The sequence below is a fragment of the Phoxinus phoxinus genome (assembly GCF_949152265.1).
Source record: "Phoxinus phoxinus genome assembly, chromosome: 15".
NCBI lineage: Eukaryota > Metazoa > Chordata > Actinopteri > Cypriniformes > Leuciscidae > Phoxinus > Phoxinus phoxinus.
The window spans coordinates 29831843-29858017 of NC_136890.1; the positions used below are offsets into that span (position 1 = coordinate 29831843).

Here is a 26175-nt window from a genome sequence, read left to right on the forward strand (position 1 = left end):
GGATGGATGGATGGATAGATGGATGGATGGATAGATAGATGGATAGATAGATGGATGGATGGATAGATAGATGGATAGATAGATGGATGGATGGATAGATAGATGGATAGATGGATAGATAGATAGATTTTCATTTGAAAGATAATTTTAGAGTTAGTTGATCTGATATTTCAGGGTTCATCGGCAGTTCGAACAGCTTATAAAGGCGTGCGGGCCAGTTTTGTTACACACACACATATGTAACCCCATGTTTCTGAGGCCTTTCATCGAGTCTTCCTCGTTTTGTTTGCCAGTAGCCGCTCTCTTCAGGGAAACGTGCCGCGCACCGTTGCCATGAGTGATGGCTTTCACCAACAGCCACTGCCAAATGCATACTCGTTTTTTGGCTCGGGAGGGGAAGGGGGGCGGCTCTGACCTGCATCTTATTCTTCTCGTTGTTGTCTTGGCTTTGTATTCAATTCCCCAAGAGCTCTTTAGCCTCTAGCCACCGACATGGCCAAGCCAAAGGGAGAGAGTGGAAGAAGGGGGCATGGGGGAGGAAAACACCAAAGTGTACCTCTGGAAATGGTTTGTGTCCATGGCAACGAGGGGAAGCTGGAAGATGGATTTGCAGTGTAATTCAAATCAGCCCCATTTGGTGGAGTTTGTATTGTATTACTGTTCCTGCGGAGGGGCTCTTGTGGATTCTGGAAAATTAGTAGTACCGTGTCGGGTAGAAAGGACTGTGGTTAAAAGCTTCGGCAGGCCTATTATTGTTCGCCCAGGCTAGTCGCATTCACTCGTCTGATGTGATGGATCCGTCATAGGTTTAGTTGGGTTGCTATGTTTGTTAAGAGCGCACAGGTATACGTAGACGCTGTTAGCGGCTCTCAACAGTCTCTCTCAGTGTTCATTAATGTTCTATTCATGGTTCGGTCTTTTTATGATTGCACATTTAATGGTTCACCTCACTGACGGCTCTAGGTGTATTAACAGCTAGCACACTACTGGAAACTTGTGCTAATTGTGCTCGAGGACTGGATGCTTCTAGCCTGATAGCACACAGATGTCATTAAGACATCCATTCATCTGGAACATGTTTTCGAGCATCTTCTGCCTTGCAAAAAACACCATGCCATTCAACATCCAAGACCCGTAATATATGTGAATCCGGTGGTTTTAAGATGTTTTTCCAAATGTTTCTACACAAACACATATATACATGTTCATGGGTTGGATAATGAAACAGAAACACTGGCCAATATACAGTAGTGTTGGAGGCTTCACGTCTATATATGCGTGGCCAATCTTCACTGATTTTACTTTCCATCAATAAAATGAGAGCGTGAAAGTTGATTTAGCAGAGCAATAGCACAGCTGTACATAAAATATTGCAGTCTACACAACATAATGGGAGACGTATCAGAGTTCAAAAGAGGACAAATTGTTGGTGCGCATCTCGCTGGCTCATCTGTGACCAGGACAGCAAGTCTTTGTGGTGTATCAGGAGCTGTAGTATCCATGGTAATGTTGGCACACCACCACGTAGGACAAACCAAATCCAACAGGAGTAGCTGTCGACGCAACAAAGCTGAAAGGGTCTGAAAGGGATGTCCAGGCAGGTACTAACCCGGATTGTATCCAAAAAAGCATAAAACCCTAGTTGCCCAACTCATTGCAGAATTAAACGCGCACCTCAACTTTCCTGTTTCCTCCTAAACTGTTCGTCAGGAGCTCCATAGGGTCAATATTAATGTTAGGGCTGCCATAGCCAAACCTTTGGTCACTCTGCCAATGCCAGGCGGTTTCATTGGTGCCAACAGTGCAAATCATGGGCTGTGGACAATGTGAAACATGTTTTGCTCTCTGATGAGTCCACTTTCACTGTCTTTCCCACATCTGTGGGAGTTATGGTGTGGAGAAGCCCCAAAGAGGCGTAACATCTGGACTGTTGCTGCCCAGAGTGAAGCACAGGGTGGATCGGTGATGGTTTTGGCTGCATTATCATGGCATTCCCGACTGTGCTTGATGGGCGTCACTGCCAAAGACTACCGAACCATTCTGGAGGACCATGTGCACCCAATGGTTCAAACATTGTACCCTGAAGCTGGTGCCGTGTATCAGCGTGATAATGCACCAATACACACAGCAAGACTGGTGACAAGAATGGTATTATGAACATGAAAGTGAAGTTGAACATCTCCCGAGGCCTGCATAGTCACCAGAACTGAATATTATTGAGCCACTTAAGGGTGTTTTGGAGGAGTGAGTCGTGGTGACATTTAAAACATTTTTATACATGCTAATATTCAAATATGTTTTATATGTTCATTTTATTGAAGTACTTGTCTATTATAGGTTCAAAACACTTATCTACTATGTACATTTTAATTTAAATATAATTTTCAAAAATAACATTATTTACAATGTACAGTATGATTTGGTTTTTTTTAGGTTGTTTATCAGATGTTTGTACTGTAGAAAGTGACGTCACTTCAGTCTGTGCTTCTGCTTTAGTCCAGCATGCTTCTGAAAGATTGAGACCAAGTGGGGAAAGTCAAGTGAAAGAAAAACATTGTTTAAATCCCCGATGACTAATGTCTGCGGACCGTAAAGGTCGTGTACGAGACAGACTTCCTGAAAGGCACCCAGAAAAACTGTTGTCTTGTCAATAAGCCCTCACCCGAACAGGTGGACGGGTCTCCTATTGTTCCTCTCACTAATCAAAGTCAAAGAGACAATTGACCCAGACTCTCCGAGCACTTAGTCCTTTACGTATATCAATTAATGCACTTCATCGATTTTTCCTCGCCCCGTCTTTCACCCCTCACTCGATCTTAACAACCTGTCCACCCAGTCATCTTAGAGCGTCGCTATCGGAGTTCTCCATCATGAAAGGCCACTGGAGTTTTCATCCCGTTTCTGCCCTAGTCCTTCATTTACAGAGGGTTCAGTGTGACCTTAGAGATAATAAAGCAATATTACTTAGACTGGAATGATGGGAGACCAGTGGAAAACATCCTGGAATTATCATCATAAGAAGGACACCGAATAATGGGAAGCGTAATAGATTTCTTCGAAAATTGGAATAGCTAAGCTGGTACTCAGAGAGTGGAGATCTCAGCTGGGGGGAAATGAGTCGGTTCAAATGGAATCAGTTGCACTACCACTCCTCGAACTAGCTCAGATGGAGAGATGAGGGAAATGAAGGTTAAAGTCTCAGTTCAACCAAAAATACTCTCCCTCATGTCATTGCAAACCCATATGATTTTCTCTCTTCTGCGGAAGTACCAGGTATTTTGAAGAGCCTTCAAGCAGCTGTTTTCCATACAGGAAAAGCACAAATGACAGAAAAGCATTTTAAAAGCTCTATTAAAGTAGCCCGTATGACTCAGGGATATATTCCAAGCATTTTGAAGTAAAACAATAGCTTTGTGTGATTAACAGACCAGGGGCAAGTTGCATAAACTTAGCCACTATGTTAAGACTGTCTTAAGAACTAGTTTGGAAGAGGCAATCAGTCTTTCTTTTCCGATTGAGATGAGACTGCTCTACCTTCTTATGTAACTGCATTAAAGTTAGGACCTGTCAGAAAAAAGATACTTTTAAGACTAGTCTAAGCAGTTTATACAACCAGCCGTAGATCTCAATAGCTCTTAATTTGCATTTACTTGTTGCTGAATGAATCCTGTGAATCATGTTGGATATGTTTGCTAAATGAATGAATGTGAAATGTCATTCATGTGTGCACATATTCAGATTTGTGTGTCAGGATGCATTGCGCCAGGCTTGACGTCAATGACGGAAAATGCCACATGCCCTCTAGTTTAAATATGTGCATGTGCAAATGAGATTTTCAGTGAAAAACAACAGACCTCTTATGACTTCAGAAGATTTGAGGTCACATGGACCACTTGCTTTTTTGGGAGAGTTTTTCCGTGCTATCATTGTATGGAAAAGAGCAGCTCGGAGATTTATTTATATATTGTAAATAATATCTTATTTTGTGTTAGTAAATGTAAATAAGTATTTATACAGTATTAGTATTTAAAACGTATGTGCATTTTAAGTAAAATGAAAATGAAATCATACGAAATGTCATTCCTGCATGCACCTATTCAAACTCTCATATTGACACTGATGTCAATATCATCAAAATTCATTGGTTCCCACATTTTCTAGTTTAAATATGGTTATGTGTAAATGCAATTTTAAGTGAAAAACTTAGATAAATATAAAAAGAAATCATAAAAAGTTGGAGCAACCGGAGGATTATTAAATGATAACAATATAATTTTTTTGGGTGATCTATACCTTGGCTAGGAATAAACTTCTGTCTGGATCAATCCCGAGTATGCGCTTGAGCAAAAACACTTGTCCCTGTACCGTGTCCCCTAAGTCACATCAAACACAAGTATCCACTAAACGAATGCTTGCTTACATCGAGCATTGTTTCACTGTATGCTCCCTGTCATGGGCGATTTACAGCCATCGTTGAGTTCCTGTCCCAGATTCCGCTTGCTGTACATGAGAGGGATCAATACGGTCTTCAAGGAAACATTCCGGATGTCTCGTGCCGACGGATCGTTGTTTTGTTGTCACCTGGGTATTTGTGTCCTGGGAACCACCTTAGGTCCACCCTACCTGGAAAAGGTGTCGATGGATCAAAAATCACATTAGTTCCAGTTCACCAAGAAGACAAGTGCAGTTTAATTGGACAAAAACTCATTTCACGAGCGTAGGAAAGAGGGGGGGGAGGCGAAAGCAAAAAGGGGCAGGAAGGCCTTTAAGGTGCATGTACCGAGAGATATCCTTTTCTATCTCTTTAATTAAGTCTGCTCGCATTTCTTTTTACTTTCCTTAGACATATGGGCATAATTAAGGGAAAACAAATCATTACTGCTGTGTGCATTGCTGGTGAATAATGGCTTTGTCAGTATCGACTGCGCTTGCTTCATTTCCCAGACAGACAGGCGCGCTGGAGGTAAAAATGCGGCTTTTTGCTATTGCTGATGGAAAATAATGTCATCTTAGACATCATGATGAATTAGATACCTGGGCTTTTGGCAAATATTTAGCTTCCACGTGTCTTGTTTTGAGGTGTTTGATGCAATCCGGGGCGGCTGAGCTTTTACAGGCTTGTTCTCTATCTCTCCTCCGTGTGCCTTTTTCATTAGAGTCTCTCTGGAGCAGCCTCAAAATTAAAGCGCATTTAATTTACTGAGCCTCGTTATGCATCATCAGCTTATACTGTACTTCTCGCTGCTGACATATAACAGTGATCAACAATAGCCGCGTTTAAGGCTGAAGTTGCTAAAATATGACTTGGTTTTCGTTGAGGATCACATATTTTAATGCGCCGTGTCACGAATGGTGGCGCAAACATTGTTATAATAGATGATCTGGGTCGGGTTATGACGAGGCTTTGTGTACATTAGCATAACTCTTCGCGGTTTAACACAAGCACGGGCGACTTTTAACTCCACTTAACACGTCTAACGAACATGCCAGTTTTATGAATGTTTCAATATCTGGCAGCTTCCCTGCAGATGTACTTATGAGGAAACCAGGCCAGCTCACTCCCACGGACGCTCGGCGGCAAAAACAAATGAGAGCGCATAGGAAGAGTGTGTGCACCAGAGGCGTAGCAGTCGCTGGAACGGTCTCTTGTACGCTTACAAATTACTGCGCTTGTCTCTTTCGCTTTTAGGAGATAATCAATACCCTTAATGTGTCCTCTACACTTTTCAGGGAAAAAATGACCAAAATCTTATATCACTGTAAGAGTAGTTTTGGTAAATCATTATTATTCAAATGCATTTGGTATAATTAACTTGCAATGAACAGCATTTTGTACAGCATTTATTATTCTAGTTTAATGTTAATTTATATAATTTTTCTAATACATTTTCAATTATGTTAATGTATCATGAACAAACATAAATTATTGGGTATATATATATGTATGTATATATATGTATGTATGTATACATATACTGTGTGTGTGTGTGGTGTGTGTGTGTGTGTGTAAAGTTACATTTAATATTTATATAGAATATTTATTTTATTATTAACATATTATATATTATTTATTTATTTACCATTGTTCATTAATTCATTTGTTCATAATACGCTGACATAATCGTACAAATGTATTAAGAAATTAACTGTAATTATGTTTTATGTGTGCATTTAATATGTATAATGTATTAATAATAATTTTAATATAACTATGAGGTTATAAATAGAGATTATCATTAACCTATATTAATAAATATTTGTTTTAAATATTGGGTAGCACTTTACAAGGTTCCATTTGTTAATATTATTTAACTGCTAACCCTAACAATGAAAAATTATTCTAAAGCATTAAAAAAAGCGTAATGTTAATTTCAGCATTTACTATTACATTATTAAAATGTATTAAAAGTTGTACCTGTTCAAATTGTTTAATAGACCTGAGCTGACATTAACTAACAATGAACAGTTGTACTTTCATTAACTAACGTTAACAAAGATTAATAAACACTGTAACAAATGTTTTGCTTATTAGTTGATCATAGTTAATGCATAAACTAATGGAACCTTATTGTAAAGTGTTACCAAACATTGTTAATTTGATATATAATGCATCAGCTAATATTAATGATTCGAACCTTGATGTGTTACTGTAATTTTATATTGTAGAAACGGAGTATATCAATATATATGGTTATTTTTTTTATTGTGATTCCAATTAAAATGTCTCAAATATCTCTATAGTTGGGTAATTAAATATTTAGCAATTTGCTATTTTGTTTTATTTTTATTTGGGAACTAAAAGATCAGATTGTTTAAAACAAATTATTATATAAAACAGTATAAAAAGTATGGTTCTGACTCTCAATTTTGATTGGATGAGCAGTGATTAAATTCTATATTAATGCAGCTGCATTCATTCTATAATGTCGCGACATTGCTTCGCAACCGCAAACTAAGTTTTACCCCATTGTGTACCTCCTTACTCCATGTTTTTGTCACTATGATGTGTAAATAATGGACAGCAGCTCTGACCACACAAAACCACACAGATACAAATTCACACATTTGTGTTTTGCTCCATATCGGCAGCATCAAAATCATTTTGTAGTGTTGATCCATTTTTTGGGACTGTGGGTATCTGTGTATATTTGACATGCATTGGTCTGAGTGGACAGGGAAAAGGAAAAGCATGCTCACTGAAGCTTGAACGAGACGGGCCGCTGCTCTGCAAACGCCTCTTATCAAGCGAGCGCCGCCGACGGCAGGCTATTGTGCGGGCCGGGATGTTTCAGTTTACTCATCCGTTTGTTTGTTTGTTTATTTCCAGGTGCTCCAGAAAGGAAGCCTGTGAGAAGTGGGCCGAGCCGCTTCACTTCAGTACGGAGCTGAAACAGTGTGTTGACATCACTGTCACTCCCGATAACATGTCCGTGACCTCCGCTCCGACACAGGTGATTGAATTTTATATGCTACTCCAGAAGCATAAAATCACTCCAGTGTAGCGCCGTAACTGTCTTCATAATGCATTTTCATCATGGACACTCTGCGTCCTTTACGAGTATTGCTTTTACTGTATATTGCTGTAACTCTTTGATAAAAATAAAAGATTACTGTATAAGAATAACATTGGCATTAATGTATTATGAACGGGCCTGACTTAATGAGTAAATTTATAGTAAATATAAAATATAGTTTATTTAAATCAATATGATTTGACAGACAGACAGAGATAGATAGATAGACAGATAGACGATAGATAGACAGATAGACGATAGATAGATAGATAGATAGATAGATAGATAGATAGATAGATAGATAGATAGATAGATAGATAGATAGACAGATAGACGATAGATAGACAGATAGACGATAGATAGATAGATAGATAGATAGATAGATAGACAGATAGACGATAGATAGACGATAGATAGACGATAGATAGATAGATAGATAGATAGATAGACAGATAGACGTTAGATAGACAGATAGACGTTAGATAGATAGATAGATAGATAGATAGATAGATAGATAGATAGATAGATAGATAGATAGATAGATAGATAGATAGATAGATAGATAGATAGACAGATAGATAGACAGATAGACAGATAGATCACACAAATCTATTGTATGGCTTCAGAAGACTTTTATTATGTTTTTATAGGGATTTATTTCATTAAATGGGGGGAGAAAACGCTCTAAGATTTATTTATTTATTTATTTATTTATCAGCTAGCATATTTTTCAGTCTTCATCTTAAGTTTTTCTCAGAACAAAAGAAAGTAATACAGCTTTAAAACGGCATGAGTGTGAGGGAATGATGGCAGGATTTTCATTTTTTCCGTTAATGCTAACAGTACCGTGACAAAATGCTGTTTTAATTAAGCTGGTCATGTGATCTTGCATATCTGACAGGAGATTGTGTGTGTCTGTGTTTCAGCTGAGTGTGAAGGTAGCTAACGTCCCGGACCTCTCAGTCGGGGTGACGTGTGTGTTTGAGGAGCTAACAGAAAGTCCTGGAGAAGTTCTGGACAAAGGACAAATCAACTGCATGTCCCCATCCCTGCGGGACATCCCATATGTCACCCTGGGATACGGTAAGAGACATGAAGTGCCATTCAAAATGCATTTGACATCCGTAATGTGATTGTGTTTTTGACTGGAAATTGAAATAATGTAGGACGAGACTTGATTGGATCATAAAAAGCCTGCCCTGCATTTCAGGTGCAACATCAACTACTGAAATACCATGTTTCATTTGACTGAAAACGAGGCTGAATGACAGATGCATAATTCATTCAAGGTTGCATTAATGTCCTACACCACGTCTAATTTACTAAATTCATATTTTCACCATTTTAGTGTGTGGGAAAATATGTATTTTTCAATGCAACATCAAGTACAACCCATCATCATGCATGTTAAAATAAATGTGAAATCTACCTTGATAAGGTCCAAACAGCAAAGAATATTTCCTCAGAGCTGGCCATCTCAGATAGCTGATCTCTTTTGGTTGATGACATACTGTCAGCACTAATAGCTTCTTTAATATCATAATATCATATGGCTAATATTGTAAATAATTTAGCATGGGCTCCTCCTGCTGAGTCTTGGTTCCTCCCAGTGTTTGTTCTCGATTTGCTTTTTACATCCTGCGGTTTTTCTTTTCCAATATCACCTATTCAGATTAAATGAATTAATGGAATATTGGACAGTAAAAAAAAGATTGTTTCATTTTTGTAATATGGATTTTCTCATCTAATTTTTTGTGGAGGCACTGCCTCCCTTGCCTGCTCGGCAGAAACGCCCCTATTAGTTTACTTGCTTTTTATTTGTGCACATTGGTACACCTTTTTTTTTTTTTTTGTCTTTTTGTTATTTAACACCATGTAAATATTTTGAGTAAAAACTGGATATTGGATTTAAAGCCTCATTGATAATATATACACTACTGTTCAAAGGTTTGGAGTCAATGAGATTTTTTTTTAAGCAATTAATAATTTTTTTCATCAAGGTATTGATAAAAAGTGACCGTAAAGACATTTTGTAATGTACAAAAAAAAAATGTAACAACTTTTTTTAAGCAGCACAACATTGATGATGATAATAATAAATGTTTCTTGAGCAGCAAATCATCATATTAGACTGATTTCTGAAGGATCATGTGACATGAAGACTGCAGTAATGATGCGGAAAATTCAGCTTTGAATCAGGAAAAAATTGCAATAGAAAAAAAGTTATTTGTAATTGTAATCATTTCACAATATTACTGTATTTTGATAAAATAAATGCAGCCTTTCAAAAACATTTTATTTTATATTATATATATATATTTTTTCCATTTATTGCTTTAATTTATGTTTATGACATATTTCATTTGGTTTGAACAAAAACCAGTACAATCTCATTAGATCCTTCTATTTTCACAAGCTTGTGGAGGTCTGTGGAAACACATTTTCAGTCTTTCGGACTGTACATCTGTCACCCACGGCCTCGTTTTCATTTTTTAAATACATCTACTCTGACCAAGTCTATTAAGCTACTCTTTAGAGCTGCTGTGGAGCAATCTGTGCTTTAGAAATAAAATTTAATTTGATTTAATTTAATTTTTTCCTTCGTTTTTTTCCCATTTTGTCCCTGCTTTTTTTTTTTTTTTTTTTTTTGATGACTGATAATTACACGAATCTCTTCAGAGCCTCCTGAAACTCTGAGTCTTAACTTAATTTTCCCCCTTTTCATTTTTCCTGGTTTTTAAGGTACTCTAAGAATTCCAAATCTCATGATGGTAACTTTTAGACTCCGGAAGCCTGGTAGTCCCATTAATAACAATTATTGCATGTGCAAATGGAAATATTATGTCAATTATAGTGAAGTGAGGCCCACAAGTATAATTTGATGGGCAGAGATGTAGTCATTATGGAACGCAAAAGGGTTGCTGGGTTTGAAACGTAAGTGCATTTCGCTCACAGATGGAAGAAGTGGATAAATGGTCTCGCAATCAAATATATTCGAAACGTGAACATTACCGAGTATATGTGCAGAGCGGGGTGCAGTCACTGCTCAGCCCGCATTAGACCATCAGTGCGAGTTCAAATGACCCTTCTCATGCTAACTTCATTTCTCATGCATTTTCTCCGCCTAACTCTTCATTACTGTCTCTTTCCATTCTTTTCCAGGCGATAAACGGGTCGTGAAGCTCTCTCTGAAGTCCAAAGAGACGGGCCTCAAATTCATCACCACCGATTTCGTCTTCTACAACTGCAGCGTCTTGCAATCGTAAGTGTGCCGGTCAAAGATGTCTTTGTGACGTGTGAAACTGCCAGCCGGGTGTGATTGGATTCGCAGTCGTTGAACTGGTTTCCTTCACAGCCGCCGTTATCCACTTTGTCAGCATTTTCACCATTTTTTCCCCCCTCAATTGATTCAGCACTTTTCATCCAGCCTCACGTCTTTGCTCTTAAAACAGCCGGCGCAGCTGCTGGAAATATTCACTTTAAAAAAAAAAATACAAGTAATTTTAGTGAAGAGAAAGTTCTCGAAAACATGCTGGTAAAGAGAGCAAACTGGAGCCCATTAGTTAAAGTGGACCTATTATGCAAAATTCACTTTTATAAAGTGTTTGAAATATGATTTGTGTCCACAGTGTGTGTTATCAAATGGTAAAAATCCACCCACGGTTCCAGATTTCCACCTACTCTTATGTAAGAGTAGAGAAGAAGCCCCTCTCAACTTAACTCCACAACAACTACATACATTTATTCACTGACCAATCACAATCAGAAATGTCCAGTTGCATTCTAAAAAGTTGTAACTTCTCATCTATCATTGTCCGACTATGTTCTAACATGTAAGGCTGAACACTGCTACTGGCAATTTCGGATATTTCCAATACGTGACATTCTTCTGAAGCATGAGCTGTAAAGGCTCCGCCCTCTTCTGGAAAGGGGGCGGGTTGGAGCAGCAGCTCATTTGCATTTAAAGGGACACACTAATGGTGTGTTTTTTCTCACGCCCAAATAGGGGCAAATTTGACAATCTATAATAAATGTGGTATTTTGAGTTGAAACTTCACAGACACATTCTGGGAACACCTGAGACCTGTATTACCTGTATTACGGCTTGTGAAAAGGGGCATAATAGGTCCACTTTAAAGCTCTGGGTCGGTAATATGATGGTTGTAGTATAAATGTATAAATGGTAAACACTTAAAAAAAAAAACCTACCTTAATATTAGTTAACACACTAGTTAACATGAGCTGACAACAATGAACAGTATTTTACAGCATTTATTAATCTTGGTTAACCTTTATTTCTACTTTTTAACATTAAGCGTTAAAGATAACATTAATGCATTTTGAACTAAAATGAAAAAATGCATTGACAAAACAAACAATAAAAGCTATAAAAAGTTGTTCATTGATAGTTCATAACTATAATAAATAAATATAACCTTTTTGTAAAGTGTTACGTGTGCATTAGCATTCTTTATGGCTACATAAGTCACATTTTGGTGAAATCATGTTGGCTGAAATGTAATTATTTTTACTGATACACACAAACACAACACAGATGTGCCATGATGAAGAGCTTGAGCGGGATTAGACAGATGTTCGTGGATCCTGAAGTGTTTGTGTGTGTGTTCGTGTAATCGTGTAATCAAAACCACATGCAAAATTTGATCTAGAATGCTTAAGATTCTAAAAAGTCACCGAGCTGTATTCGTTAATATCTCTTCTTTTCCTTACTAATATTTCTGAATGTTTAATTTATATATATATATACAGTATATTCACAGACTGTGGTGACATGTTTCCACAGTTATTAGCATGAAAATAATGTACATTTATAACACTATACTTTGCGTTATATCACTTTGGCAAAACAATTTCAGAAAACTAGTCACTTGTGTGGGTGTTTCTAATACAACATCTGAAGAAGTGGTTGCAAATTTTGCATATTTTTCTCTTCTGACCGACCATTGAAGTCATAGAAACACTATAGTGGAAGTCTAGTGCAAATATACAAATGCTTTTTTGTATTAACTTTTGCAACCTCTCTTGGTTTTTTTTTTATTGGATGTTTGAATGTTGTATGGTAGCTTGTTTCCACCATGGAATAAAAAAAAATGTAAAAGATAATTTTGCCTTTTTCTCTCTCAATTCTAACTTTTTTTACTCACAATTGCGAGTTAGACTTGTGAGATAAAAAGTCGCAATTACCTTTTTTATTTTTTATTCAGTGGCAGAAACAAGCTTCCATAGTTTTGAGAACCTCGTTTAAAAATAAAATAAGAACATCTGTAGACTTCTCCGAAACAGCAAACGTCCTGCTGAAATCATCATTTCTCTCAGAATAACACAATACGTTCCCACTGGCAGTAAAAAAAGAGTGAGTTGCAGCTCGGCCTGTGGTCAGTATATGAGTGTAATTGCTCCAGAGGTGTTTGCGCTGGTGTGTAATTGCGGTGCGGTCCAGCTGTTTGCTGCTGGAATGATTTCAATCTGTGATTCAGGTCATATATGAACTCCGTTCTTGCGGCCCTCTGCTTCTGGCTAGTCAAGTCACCTTTATTTATAAAATAAACACAAATAAAAAATAAGTTTAAATAACAATATATAAATTATTATAAATTATATTTAACTATAAATGTTAATAAATTTCATTTAAATTAATTAAAATAAATACATAGTTTGAAATAAATGCATAAAAAATATTAAGATAAATACAATTTAATTTAAATAATTGAAACTAATACATTTTATAAAACTAAATAAATACAACTTGATTTAAATAATAAATAAAATGTAATAAAAATAATTAAAATAAAATAAAATAAACGAAATAAAATATTAAATACAAATTTGAAAAAATGATTTGAAAAAAAGATTTTTGATTAAAATAAATACATAAACATTAAAATAACATTTAATTTAAATTTTATGTAAAATAAATGAATAACACTTGATTTAAATAATACATTAAATGAATAAATTAATTTGAAGATTTTTTTTAAATGTAATAAATATATAATATAAAAAAAAAATTAATAATTAAAATTACATAAACACATTTGATAAAACGTACTTACTAAATAAATAAATTGATTAAAATTACATAAATGAACTTTGCTTTAAATTATAAATACATTTAATAAATACAGTATTGAGTATAAAAACCACAACCAAACTTAATATTTGACATTTATAATAAAAAAAAATCACAGTATAATTAGGTCTTTATACATAATGTATAGCTGCCTTTTAAATTTTAGGATGGTGGTCCCACACACAAGGATGATCGTCTAAAAGTTTGACAAGCCCTGCGCTTGAGTCGAGTGTTGAGTCCGAACACTGCAATCACAACCAGACTTTGGGCTAAGAGCGATCCACGCTCTATATATTTCTGTTCATTTGCACTTCAGTCGCCGTGGACTCAATGCAGTGGGTGGAGACGTGTCGTCGCGTCCCGGAGGACAGGAAGTTGAACCCCCTCGTTTATTTCCCTCCGCCATTCCTCCTTTCATTCCACCGCTTTACATCACTTAACCCAGTCAGCGAGCACAATCACGCATTGTTAGCGCCTCCTTTGTTTTCCCAAACCCATTTCGGCCGTTCCAGTTGTGATTTGCATCGAAACGGGAGGGAAATGTGAATTGGTTTATCAAAGGAAGGAAAGCGAAAAACAAAAGGGAGATGAAATATGACAACTGGAGGGAGCCGCTACGTGACGACTGCAATTTGCACCTTGGTGCTCTATATACAGGTACTGTGTGTGTTATAGACAATTAGATGCACAAACCCACACTCTGCGAGCCAGTCTTTATGTGTGCAAGTACAGGCGCCCGTGCTGATCCATCGAGCCGGGCTCGGCAGTTGCCATGGCAACCCACGTCCGAGCGAGGCCCGCTACCACGCCAGCGTGGCCTATAGCCGGTGCCAGATTTCCTGTTTTCACAAAAGCCCTGTGGGAACGTTTAGCCCGCCAATTGTGTGACGCCGGTGGACGGCACTCACTCGTCCTCAATCTCCTGCCTCCATCTTTATTTCCCACAATTCTTTGACCACCCAGACCCAAAGACCCTTCCCCAGCCCCCTCTTAACCTCGTCTTTCCCAGTGGGATAATGACCACCTGTGATGCGAGAGAGGGGGCAGGGGACGAAGCGCAGTGCATTTCAGGATATTTTGTTATGAAATGGCTTATATAAAGCCAAAGCACTTTATTCTGTTTCATCTTCCCATGCAGCTGTTAGGGAGGGTTTCTTTCTAGTGCTAGTTAGTTTTGGATGTGAATGTGGGCATTCATTAAACATGTGAAACTCTTTTGTGTTTTATTGCTCAACCTAGATATGCGTGTCCTCAAGTTACCAGGAAGTGCATATCAAAGGACGACTGTGTCCTCTCTCGCCGTTTTTATGAAGAGTTGGATAGGTTTTGAGGGAGTAGATGCAGGGTTTAACAATAAGGAACATTTGTTGATTTTGTACATTTGTATGCCATGCAAATATTGTTTGGTTTTCTGTAATGTATTCCTCAGTGTTGTTGTGGTTCCTGCTGATGTGTCACCAAGATAATGTTATCTAGGCGAACATGTTTTGTTGATTTTGCATAAATGTCTCGTGATAGTCTTGGAAGCATTAGTCAGAATGTGCTGGAAGCAAGACAATCAGTAATGTTTTGCATTAAAAATATACATATGTGTATTTGTAAAAAAGTTGAATTCCTTTAATAATTTTTATAGTGATATATTGATATATATATATATATATATATATATATATATATATATATATATATATACATATATTATTATAAAATAAATGTATAATTATTTTAATTATGGTTTTATTTTTAGCCGGTTTTATTCATTTATATGTCTTTTGTTCATATTTCACTATGCATTTCTGAGGAAAATTGGATAGTCAAATAGAGTGTGTGTGTGTGTGTGTGTGGGGGGGGGGGGGTACATTATTTCTGTAATTAATCCGTTTCACTCCAAAAGTTTGATTTTATCCATTAGGAGTTGATTGGATTTTTAAAAACTGGGCTTTTCATACAGAACGGAGCACAGTGATTGGTTGGGAGGGTTGGGAAAAGGTTAGGGATGTCACTGAAAATGAAAGACATTTTTGAGGTGGACCTTATTGTTATGCATTTTTGGTTGAAAGATTTTTTTTTACCTTTCTTATAACGTGCACAAATGAATCCAGGCCAGAAACTTGTATTAAGAAATTAAATATGGTCAATTTTTTTTATTTCAGTTTGACTATTGTGCACAGTCTCATGATTTGATGCCGTTTCGCCTGAGCTGAAAGTCCAGCCCAGACTCCCAATGATGGTAAAATACTCACTTCATCAGAGTGTCACCATTTGGCCGTGCTGTGTTTTGCAGCCCACGCTCAAATTAAAGCTGAGTGAATTGATGGGCCTTAAACCCCTGACACAGCATATTGCATATTTCAGGCGAGACTTGCAGATCCGTTTGCAGTATTTACAGCGCATTTCAGCTGCAGTGGAGCGCTGCGCCTCCTCCATCAGCTCTAGTTTGCATCTTTCCCTTCCAGCGCACTGAAAACACTCCCACACCGCACACCCGTCGACAGCAATATTAGATTTAGCGAGTTAAAATGCATCCATACCGCAAAGAAACTGCATTAACGCGTTTTAAATGACCCATGATAATTTGTATGCTTTCATATCTGTGCGATTGTTCTGCCAGAGAAAAGCGGCCTGTATAATTCAGCCCCTGCAAACGCCTCAGATGTTTCCTCCTCCGGGGCCCTGCGAGAGCGAGGGGAGCGAAACCAGATCACACTGAGCGATGCAGCTCCAGGTGTGGTGTGCTTGGACTGTCGAGTGCTCTCTGAAGGCGATTTGAAGCGTGCCTCCGGTGGGAAAGACGTGATTAGGATGGCGTATTGCGCAGGCTTTCCGTGCGGGACTGTGGCAGATGAGAGACAGCGTGAGGTGGGAAAACTTGCCCTGCCGGAAGTATCCGCAAGCGCTCTCACAGTGTCTCTCGTGGCGCGATTGGCCTTTCGTCCTGTACGCCGCGCTCGAGTCCACAGGTGTCGCTTGCTTCTGCTTCTCGGCAGGATGTGACTGTTTAATTGGGAATGTCATTAGGGCCTCATTCTGAAAGGCTTTTTCAGGGTCGGGTTAATGACTAATTGAGAAGCGGCATGAACGAGTCGGGTGTTCAATGGCCCTAGAGGATTAATTGTGTGTGTTGAAGTGAAAGAGCGGATTTGTGACATATTGACCACTCAGATTTCCACGGCGCCGTCGTCTTTCACAATGAGAGAGTCTCTATGAGAGTTTAAGTCTGACCCGGGGCTCGTTCAAGATGTTCCCAAGGACAATGATGTGGTTTATAGGCAAAGTATTCGAAGAATTGAGAGAATTAATGACTTGAGCCTGAGGTTCAGTTGAGGACAAAGAGTTTAGGTCACTGCTGAAGATGAAGAAGTTCTAGTTCCCACTTCTTTTGTTTGTGGGTGGTGTGGGGTAGTGGTTAAAAATCTAGATCTTGTTTGGTTGTTGGGTCATTGAATCATCCTCTCCAACTTTTCGTTTTCTACAAGTACCAGTTTTGTGCGTTTCTAGTATACATAGATTAAATAGGGCAGTATTTTGAGGGAACAGCCATTTTAGTGGTGTCAGAAGCCATAGTGGGCATTATCGAGTGCACTCATTCCATCCCATAATGCACCACAATATCAAGTGTACAACCGATGTACGCTCAATGGCTAGAAAATACCCATAATGCACTGTGACGGTCACAATGAATGAATTCCAGCGTCTGACTAGAAGATGGCGGCCCGCAGCTGAATCATACATCTATCCATTTCCTAAACCGCTGGTCTAATGTGGCTACAGCGTAATATCATGCAGGTGTACATTCTTTTTTTAATTGATAATTAAATGGTTTATTCATGCTAGTTTCCAAGACAGAGTTCAAGATTAATCTTTTCATTACTACTGGAGCTGCCAGTTTCTAATGATTTTTAAACAACAAGCATAGTGTTAATCAAATGAAAAAATACAAAGAGAAAATCACTTTTGTTTAATTTATACAGTGACAACTATGCAGATGAATAGCATATGAATAACATCATACCATTTATTTATTTATTTAATTAACAATGCAAGAGTCCAGCACTCTGTAAAGTCTCCTCCAGCACATCCCAAAGACTTTCAGTGAGTTTAAGTTCTGGTGCCAATTCATGTGTGAAAATGATTCTTCATGCTCCTCACAACCGTTCGTTCACAATTTTAGCTTAATGTTTCTTAACATTGTCATCCTGGAATATGGCCATGATGTGTCTTCCTACATGGTTACACACTCCATCAAATAGGGTCAGAAGAAATGTTGGCAAACATATTAGATGCTAGAAACATAATAATCACTGCAATAATGATCATAGACAAGATTTTTTTTGGGCAGTGTCTATACAGTTTGTGTATATGCATGTATGTATGTATACCACAAACTTTTACGTTAGATGACAGCAGTATTTTAAATATGTATTTATTTAATGCATATAATATATAAATGTATATAAAATACAATGTTACATCAAAGCCAGCTTGTGATTGCATTAAAACACTGAATTAATACACTTTTTAGGCTAAAACTAGGAATAAGACTATTATTAAGCACAGCCAGTCAACTCTCAAGTGAGTAGAAAGTCGGGTCGAGTTCACAGATTCCTAGTTTCATGTGCTCAGATCCTCAGAACACATCTCTCATGTAACTCTCTTTTTTATCTCCTCTAGGTGTTCGTCGTGTGTTAGCAGCCCTTTCCCCTGCAACTGGTGTAAATATCGCCACATCTGCACTAATAACGTAGCCGAGTGTTCTTTCCAGGAAGGTCGAGTGAGCGGCGCAGAGGTAAGAAACAAACTGGACCACACAAGCCGCTGTTAAATGACACGCATCAACTAATGATTGGCATTTCGAATTTTGTAGTGAAGAATTTAAACACATTATAAAAATCAAATAACTTAATTAGTCAGACATTAAGAATTAAGATAAGGCACACAAATACAGTATAATTACTTATATTTAATATAGTAATATACAAATATGAAATATACAGTGTGTATATATATATATATTTAATATAATAATATATAAATAATTTAAAATACTATATACCCTAGATAAAAAAACAATGTTTAACACAGTTGAAATATTAATCATAACTGTTTGTTTTCAAATCTTGTTTTATCAATCTAAATGTATTTATTACAAAATATTTAAGTTATTAAAAATAACAAAAACCAGTCCGTTATATACTCTTCGCATTCTCTTCCCACCATAAAATTGAAAATCAGTTCTAATCTAGTAATCTGAATTGCCTTTTTAATAATCAATCAGTTAGTGCTGAACAAGTACTTGACTACTCGATTTCTCATGCGCGATCCTCCTAGTCTGAACGGTTCCGGTCTCGAGGGTTTGATCTGCAGCGCTGCCACGCGGCGTAATCAGATTCAGCTGTATTATGAGTTCATTTATGATTCAGTGTGGCTCAGATGACTCACTGTTTCTCTTTCTCAAATGAAAGATAGATTCAGATGTTCAGAACGGCTCATCTGTTCTCAGTTTCCTCTGCTGTGATGTTCCCTAGAGGATTGGCATTCTTTTAAACAGAGTATGCAAGCTATTGTGCCCTGCTCTCTGGAGGAACAGGAAGTGAGGACAACAGAACCACTTATGTGTCCGTCTCAAATTCATACACTCATTTAAAGGGGTAGTTCTCCTAAAAGTGTAAAATTCTGTTCTTTGCTCACCATCATGATGTTGTTCCAAACCCATATGCTCGTAGTTTTTATGTGTGCATACAGAATAAATGGCAACTTTCGAGTTTGAAACAACATGAGGGTTAGTAAATAATGACAGGTTTTCCTGTTTTGATACGCTGTTCCTTTGACATCCAACAAGCCCCTCAGGCCTTAACAAACCCAACCTGGTCTGCGCCCTCTGGACCTGTTCCTCTCACAAGTGTCCATCTGTGTGTGTAGATCACACAATCGGTTCTTTCACTCATTGTCCGTGGAACACTGGGAACTTCTCACACACTTCTTTGTCTCGTTTGACACTTGCTTGAAATTTCAAGCCTAGACATTTTCCCTCGACGTGTGTTTACACTGGACGATAAAAGGAAGAATTGTTGCAAATGTCATTCTGACTCGGAATAGAAATCCAGTTTTCACAAGCTGTTATTTAGGAGGACATTCCACTGAGTGTTCATTAGCGAAGGTGTGCTATTAGTTTTTAAAGCATTTGGAATTAAGGATATTTTTATATCTTAAGGATATTTTTATATCTTAAGGATATCTTATGGTTGATGAAATGGACAAAATATTCCGTTAGACTTCGATTGAAGGAGGGACTCAAATCACATATAGAGACCAAAAAAGCCACTTCCACATTACAGCTAAAACCAGTTTTCATGCAGTGGCATTACTAGACATTACCTGGGTTTTATTTTAATGCAGATTTTGGGATTTCAAATGCTGGTTAAAAATACATTTTCCAAAATCTATATTTATATATGATCGAAATTTTTTACTTTAACATTTTGTTTTGTTGGTACTTAGAAAACTGAGTGAAACACATTCACCAATAAATTGTTTTTGCGCTATTCCAATTTTTCACACAAATGAAATTCTCAAATTGGATGCCATAGCTAATGTACACTAAAATGTACACTAAAACTTAGAAATTCTTAATATATCGTATAACGTACACATAATTCACCCAGGATTCACATTTGCAGATGTCATTCGCAAAAGTATGCAGTTTGGCTGAAGGTACTTTGACTCTTTTTGGGCTCAGTAAAACATAACCACCCAAATCAATCATTTAGAAAATTGTTAGAATAGAGTGCAGTCTTATTTCCATTCTGCAAAGCCGCTTTGAGTCAGTCAGAGTTTCTTCCTGTAGATTTTATAATTCTCCGTGTTGTGCAGCGGTATGATGGATGCATGAGTGTTTTTAGGGGTGTCTACAATGTAATTCCTTCCAGAACTTCAGGTGCTAATGAGTATCGAGCCAAATAACTTGTCCAACTTTTATGTTGGTGCCTTTTGTTTGTGGTTACTGATGTTTGAAATGGGCCCAAGTGTTTAATGTCTGGGTTGGTGTCGTGTTTCCAGCCAAGATTCTGTTGCGGTGAGGGAAAATAATAGTCTTAGCACAGATTTGGCCCAATCTGTGAATAGATTTACATCTTGTATTCCCGCCCCCTCCTTTTTCCTCTCTCCTTTTCTCAATTTCTTTCAATCCTTTTGCTTTTCATTTCTTGTCTGAGCGCATTATTGCACACTTGACTGAGCTGTAGGCCGCTGCCTTCAGAGGTTGAGAAGTTACGGCCGCCTCTCTGTTTCACTGCACTCGATGACCGAGGAGTGAAAGGAAAACAGCATACGTGACTCTCCAGCTGCTTGGATACCAGACTCTGAGGGCATTTGCTTTATTTATATCTCTCTTGCATTTCTTTGCACCATGATTACGGAGTAAAACCACAGCGACAGGAACAAAGTGGCCCAGCTAACTAACTCTGTAGCTTTAGATGAGCCGAGATGCGGATTTGAATCCAGGTGTGAATCGGCCGTCTAGTCCAGCGCTCATAGACTGGTTTCAGACACCGCTCGCTCCCCAGTCCACACAGTTTTATGGAACATTTATGGAACTGATGCTGTAGTTATGACCCATCAGTGTAGTGATGCCACAGCCATGTGTACAGGTGAATGTTTGGGACAGATGAGCCTCAGAAGCAATGTATTAGAGATCAGACATTCATTATTTTCATGTTTTGGCTAATAACTGAAAAAAAATGGGCAAATTTACAAAAAAAAAATATATATATATATAATATATACATACAGATAAACTATGCCCTGTCAACATTTTCATTGGCTCCACCGCAAAAAAATATTAACTGCACATTTTAAATGCATCAAAAAAAAAATTTGTATACAATAATGTGATATAATGTTATATAATTATGTTAAATTCAAACCTACAATTAATTTATTAGGTTTTTATTGCTGGAAATTATCCATCTATAATGCAACTCTATGTAGGAGATAGATAGATTATATAATGCAACTCAATGTAGAAGATGGATGGATGGATGGAGTAGATGGAAAGATGGATAGATACAGTAGATGGAAAGATGGATACAGTAGATGGATAGATAGATAGATGGATGGATGGATGATGGAAAGATGGATAGATACAGTAGATGGAAAGATGGACAGATACAGTAGTTCGGAAGATGGATAGATACAGTAGATGGAAAGATGGATAGATACAGTAGATGGAAAGATGGATAGATACAGTAGATGGAAAGATGGATAGATACAGTAGATGGAAAGATGGATAGATACAGTAGTTCGGAAGATGGATAGATACAGTAGATGGATAGATAGATGGATGGAAAGATGGATAGATACAGTAGATGGATAGATGGATGGATAGATACAGTAGATGGATAGATAGATGGATGGAAAGATGGATAGATACAGTAGATGGATAGATAGATGGATAGATACAGTAGATGGATGGATGGGTAAAAGTAAGATCCTATGAAAGTGTAGAATGCGACTCCAATAAAGTGCTTAATCTGTTTGGTCAGATGTGACAAATCAGGTTAGAAGCTTCTATAAGCGTCTCCAGACATATTAATATTTCATTTGGTCAGTGCCACTTTTTATGCCGTCATCACAGCCGTAGAAGCTGCCAGGCAACTAAGTGTTTTCATATCTGTGATTCTGACATTACAGTTTTTCAATTAGAGAAATTATTAACTATACGCACGGCTCAGAGAAACAAGGTTAATTGGATCTGTAATCAGGCCGTGTGGATAATGAGGCTTAATGATAGCCAGATGAAAGATTGAAAATGATTTGATATTTGATTTGGACTTTATATACGCACGACGGGACAGACACCCATACGATTAACACCTGCCTGATTTCAGAAAGAGACGCACAGGCACACCGGGGAGGAGCCAACCAGAAAAGAGGAAAATCCTCCCGTCTTCAGTTGCAGAAGGGGGTGCCGTGCGCCCCTCGGCTTTTGGCGCATTTTAATTTTACACTTAACTGAACATCAAAGAGATGGCTTATCAGTGTTTATCAGAGGCAGCCAGCAGCGCTGAGATATGCCCATCTCTCTCTGTCTCTCTGTCTTCCCCTCCAGCACTGTGCCTGACAATCTTCTTATCGCCCCCCTCGCTCTCGTTCAAGAAAAGAGTTAGTCAGCGAAAAGTGGTGAGTCATCCAGTGTTGATACTGGAGGGGAGAGTGCTGGTGTAGCGGGCCAGCAGATCCTCCAGTGACAGCAGTTCAGAGAGCGCCCCGTCCCGTCAGGAGAGATGCCAGCGCTGGTCACTCTCATGTTCACACGCTCCATCAGAAACGTTTACTTCATTGTGTGCGCAAACACACAAAACATAGTGAGCTGCATGCCTATGGTATCAATATGTGTATTTTATTATCTTTTTGTTATATGTATTATAAACATTTTATAATATATTTTGAATTTATTATTCAATTATCTATATATTAGATGTTTTTATTTAAAGCAACTTACATTGCATTCAAAAAATGTTATCACTTCATGCATTTAAACCCCATGACCTTTGAGTTAATAATTTAATTTAACATTTATTTACCATTTTTTCCAACGTTTATAAAATGGAGAAAACAAAGGTTGTGGGTTTAAATGAATTAATGCTTTTATTTTATTTTATATGTATTAATTTAATAATTCAGTGGGTACCGGATTGGCCTGGTACTCAATACTAACTTTACTGCAGAAATGTTATATCGTCACATTTTAAAAATGTCAGTACCGACTTGGTTCTGATTCTTTTGACAACCTTAATAGAGTACGTAGCGCTTTAAGTATATAGTATTTCTTTAAATACTCTGTTTATAATTCAATTTAACTTTCCCCGGATGCATTTTTTGTTGTTGCAGTGCATTCTGGGATTGCACCTACATTCCCCCTTTTCCACCGACACGGTTACGGTGCGGGTTGTCCGTTCTTGAACCGTTCATTTCGCACATTTCCACTGCAGAATGGGGTCCGGGCCGAAAAGATCGGTTCAACCCCAGAACGCAAACCAAAAGGAGGATATGTGATGATTTTGGCCACACGGTGTCTTAGAAGGCAACATAATTATAGTATAAGCATCTCACGAGGTTTTAGAACTGAGCAACTTATGAATCATTGAATTCCCATTGTCTTTTTAGGATATTCAGGCCGAGTTTGGACCGGATGCAAACGAAAAACAAGCTCACTGTCATTTAGTTATCCGGGGGAGAAATCCATGTTGGCGTGGGCCGAGAGCATATGTGGGCTCTTTCAGTGATTACCACACTGGCTTATTTATACGTTCACAATGCTCAGGCGTTCTTTTGCTCTGATCAGTGTGTGAGTCAGTGATCCAGGCCCTTAAGCACACTGGTGTGTGTGTGTGTGTGTGTGTGTGTGTGTGTGTGTGTGTGTGTGTGTGTGTGTGTGTGTGTGTGAGAGAGAGAGAGAGGGAGAGAGAGAGGCTCAGTGAAGTGCATCTTCTCCCAGTGTAAGCTCTGCCCCGATGCCTTGGCCCAGGCTTTGAGAGGTGCTTCAAAAACCCTGACATAAAAACACTCTTCACACTGTAAACAGGGCGAGTGTGACGGGGTCTCTCCAGCTCCCAGCAGCACTCCAACGCCCTGGGCCTAATCCACTGAACAGCAGCCGGCTTCTCTCGCTCTCTCTCCAATGCAGTGTTTTACAAGAAGAGTATTGCTACATCTGTTTGAGGGTCCTCCAAAGTCATATTGATTTGGACTCTTTCAATCTGAGCTCGGGTCCATATTAAATTAAAAACTCTGGGATTTTGTGCACTAAATATAGAAAGCACAAGAATCAGGGTTCACTTCATTGTGAATATGGGGCCTTAAAGTATATATAAGTGTGTATTCAAAAGTTTGTGGTCATTAAGATTTTGTATTATTTGAAAGAAGTTACTACTTTTATTCAGGAAGGATGCATTAAACGGACAGTTAAATTACTTTAAAGTGACAGTAAAGACATTTAAATATTGCAAAATATTTCTGTTCAAAATAAATGCTGTTCTTTTTAATTTGTTGTACATCAAAGGATCATATTTTCTTTGAAAAATATCAAGCTGCACAACTGTTTTCAGCAAATCAGCATATTAGAATGATTTCTGAGGGATCATGTGAGACTGATGTCTGGAGAAATTCAGCTTTGTCATCACAGGAATAAATTACATTAAAAAATTTATTAAAATAGAAAACCGTTTCAAATTGTAATAATTTTTCTCAGTTTTTACTGTATTTTTGATCAAATAAATGCTGCCTTGGTGAGCAGAAGAGACTTCTTTCAAAAACATAAAAAAATCTCACCGACCCCAAACTTTGTAATGTTTGTGTATGTATCGTTGTAACTGGTTTCAAACGTTTCAGTAACTAAACAGATGCTGAGCAAAGTCAAGTTTTCCTCAGGAAGTTACTATAGCAACAGTATGCTGCTCGAAATTGCGTTTTGTTTAAAATATATTTAAGATAAGTCGTTACCTGTGCTAACGGTCCCACAAGACTTATGTTTCCTCAACGATTTGCCTCAAAGCATTGACAAAAACTAGATCCTTTTGAAAGTCACTGAATAATTTGCACATTAGTTGCAAAGCAGTAGTGAATGCTTGAAAAGATGAAAATAAATCGAGAAATAGTGGTTAAAAGAGTGGGTAGGAATGATGATAATTTCCATATCAGAGTGCACATTTTAGCAGCTTTAAATGTTGAAGCATTGTGGAACAGGTCAGGGGTGAGATCATTACTACATGGAGCTCAACAAAAGACTAAATCAGTGCAGAGATTACAGTGTGTGTATAAACAGATGTGTAAACATTCCTGCAGATGTTGTGCTGCTGTCAAATATCTTGAAATACATCGGAACAATGTCTTGTGGTGTGTTAACTGTAGTATAAGTGGATTAATTGACTCCGGGCCGTTGAATTATTCGAAAATAATGCACACCTCCGTCATGTTAAAACATGTAAAACAGGTCTGGTGGTTCCCGGTTTACTTTTGTTTTTAGTTAAATTAGATGCAAAATACTTCTTAAAAATATTTTCATGAAGCGAAATGTTTTAAAGCAACACCAAGTAGCTTTTGCTCTCGGGGTCCCCCTACAGTTGGGAAACAGTATTGTCTTCTACTACTGTCGCAAAATCTGTCATGGTTACACCAGGGGATACACGTGCATTTGTTGACAAGCCGATACCCCGAACTCTGCAGAAGGAGTTCTCACGTCTTGGGCAGACTGCCTGCGTTGCGTGTGAAATGTCTTCATCCCAGGTACAGTGGCATAAATGTCAGCAGGTCATATGAATATAATTTCATGGGTTTTCTTTTTTTTCAAACGCCAAGCTATAGCTGTAGCTAACGTTTACAAGCCAGCGTCATTATAGTAGCCTATTGGCTACTGTTTTACATAATGGATATGCTAATTCAATTCAATGTTTGTGTGGTAGGTAATAGCCATAGATCTATTACCTAGCCTGAGGCAAGACACTTTCACCAGAAAAATAAATAAACAAACAAACATGACTATCAGCCTGCAGTCATTAGGATAGTTATCCTAAA

General features: G+C 37.8%; 1 protein-coding gene across 1 annotated transcript in view; it reads left to right on the plus strand.

Annotated features, from left to right (window-relative positions):
* plxna3 (plexin A3) overlaps positions 1-26175 on the plus strand; it is a 153390-nt gene that overhangs the window by 75957 nt on the left and 51258 nt on the right. The window contains exons 6-9 of the mRNA XM_079638597.1: positions 7328-7451; positions 8441-8597; positions 10677-10776; positions 18277-18391. Of these exons, the coding sequence (XP_079494723.1) occupies positions 7328-7451; positions 8441-8597; positions 10677-10776; positions 18277-18391 (496 nt within the window). The remainder of the gene's footprint in view (positions 1-7327; positions 7452-8440; positions 8598-10676; positions 10777-18276; positions 18392-26175) is intronic.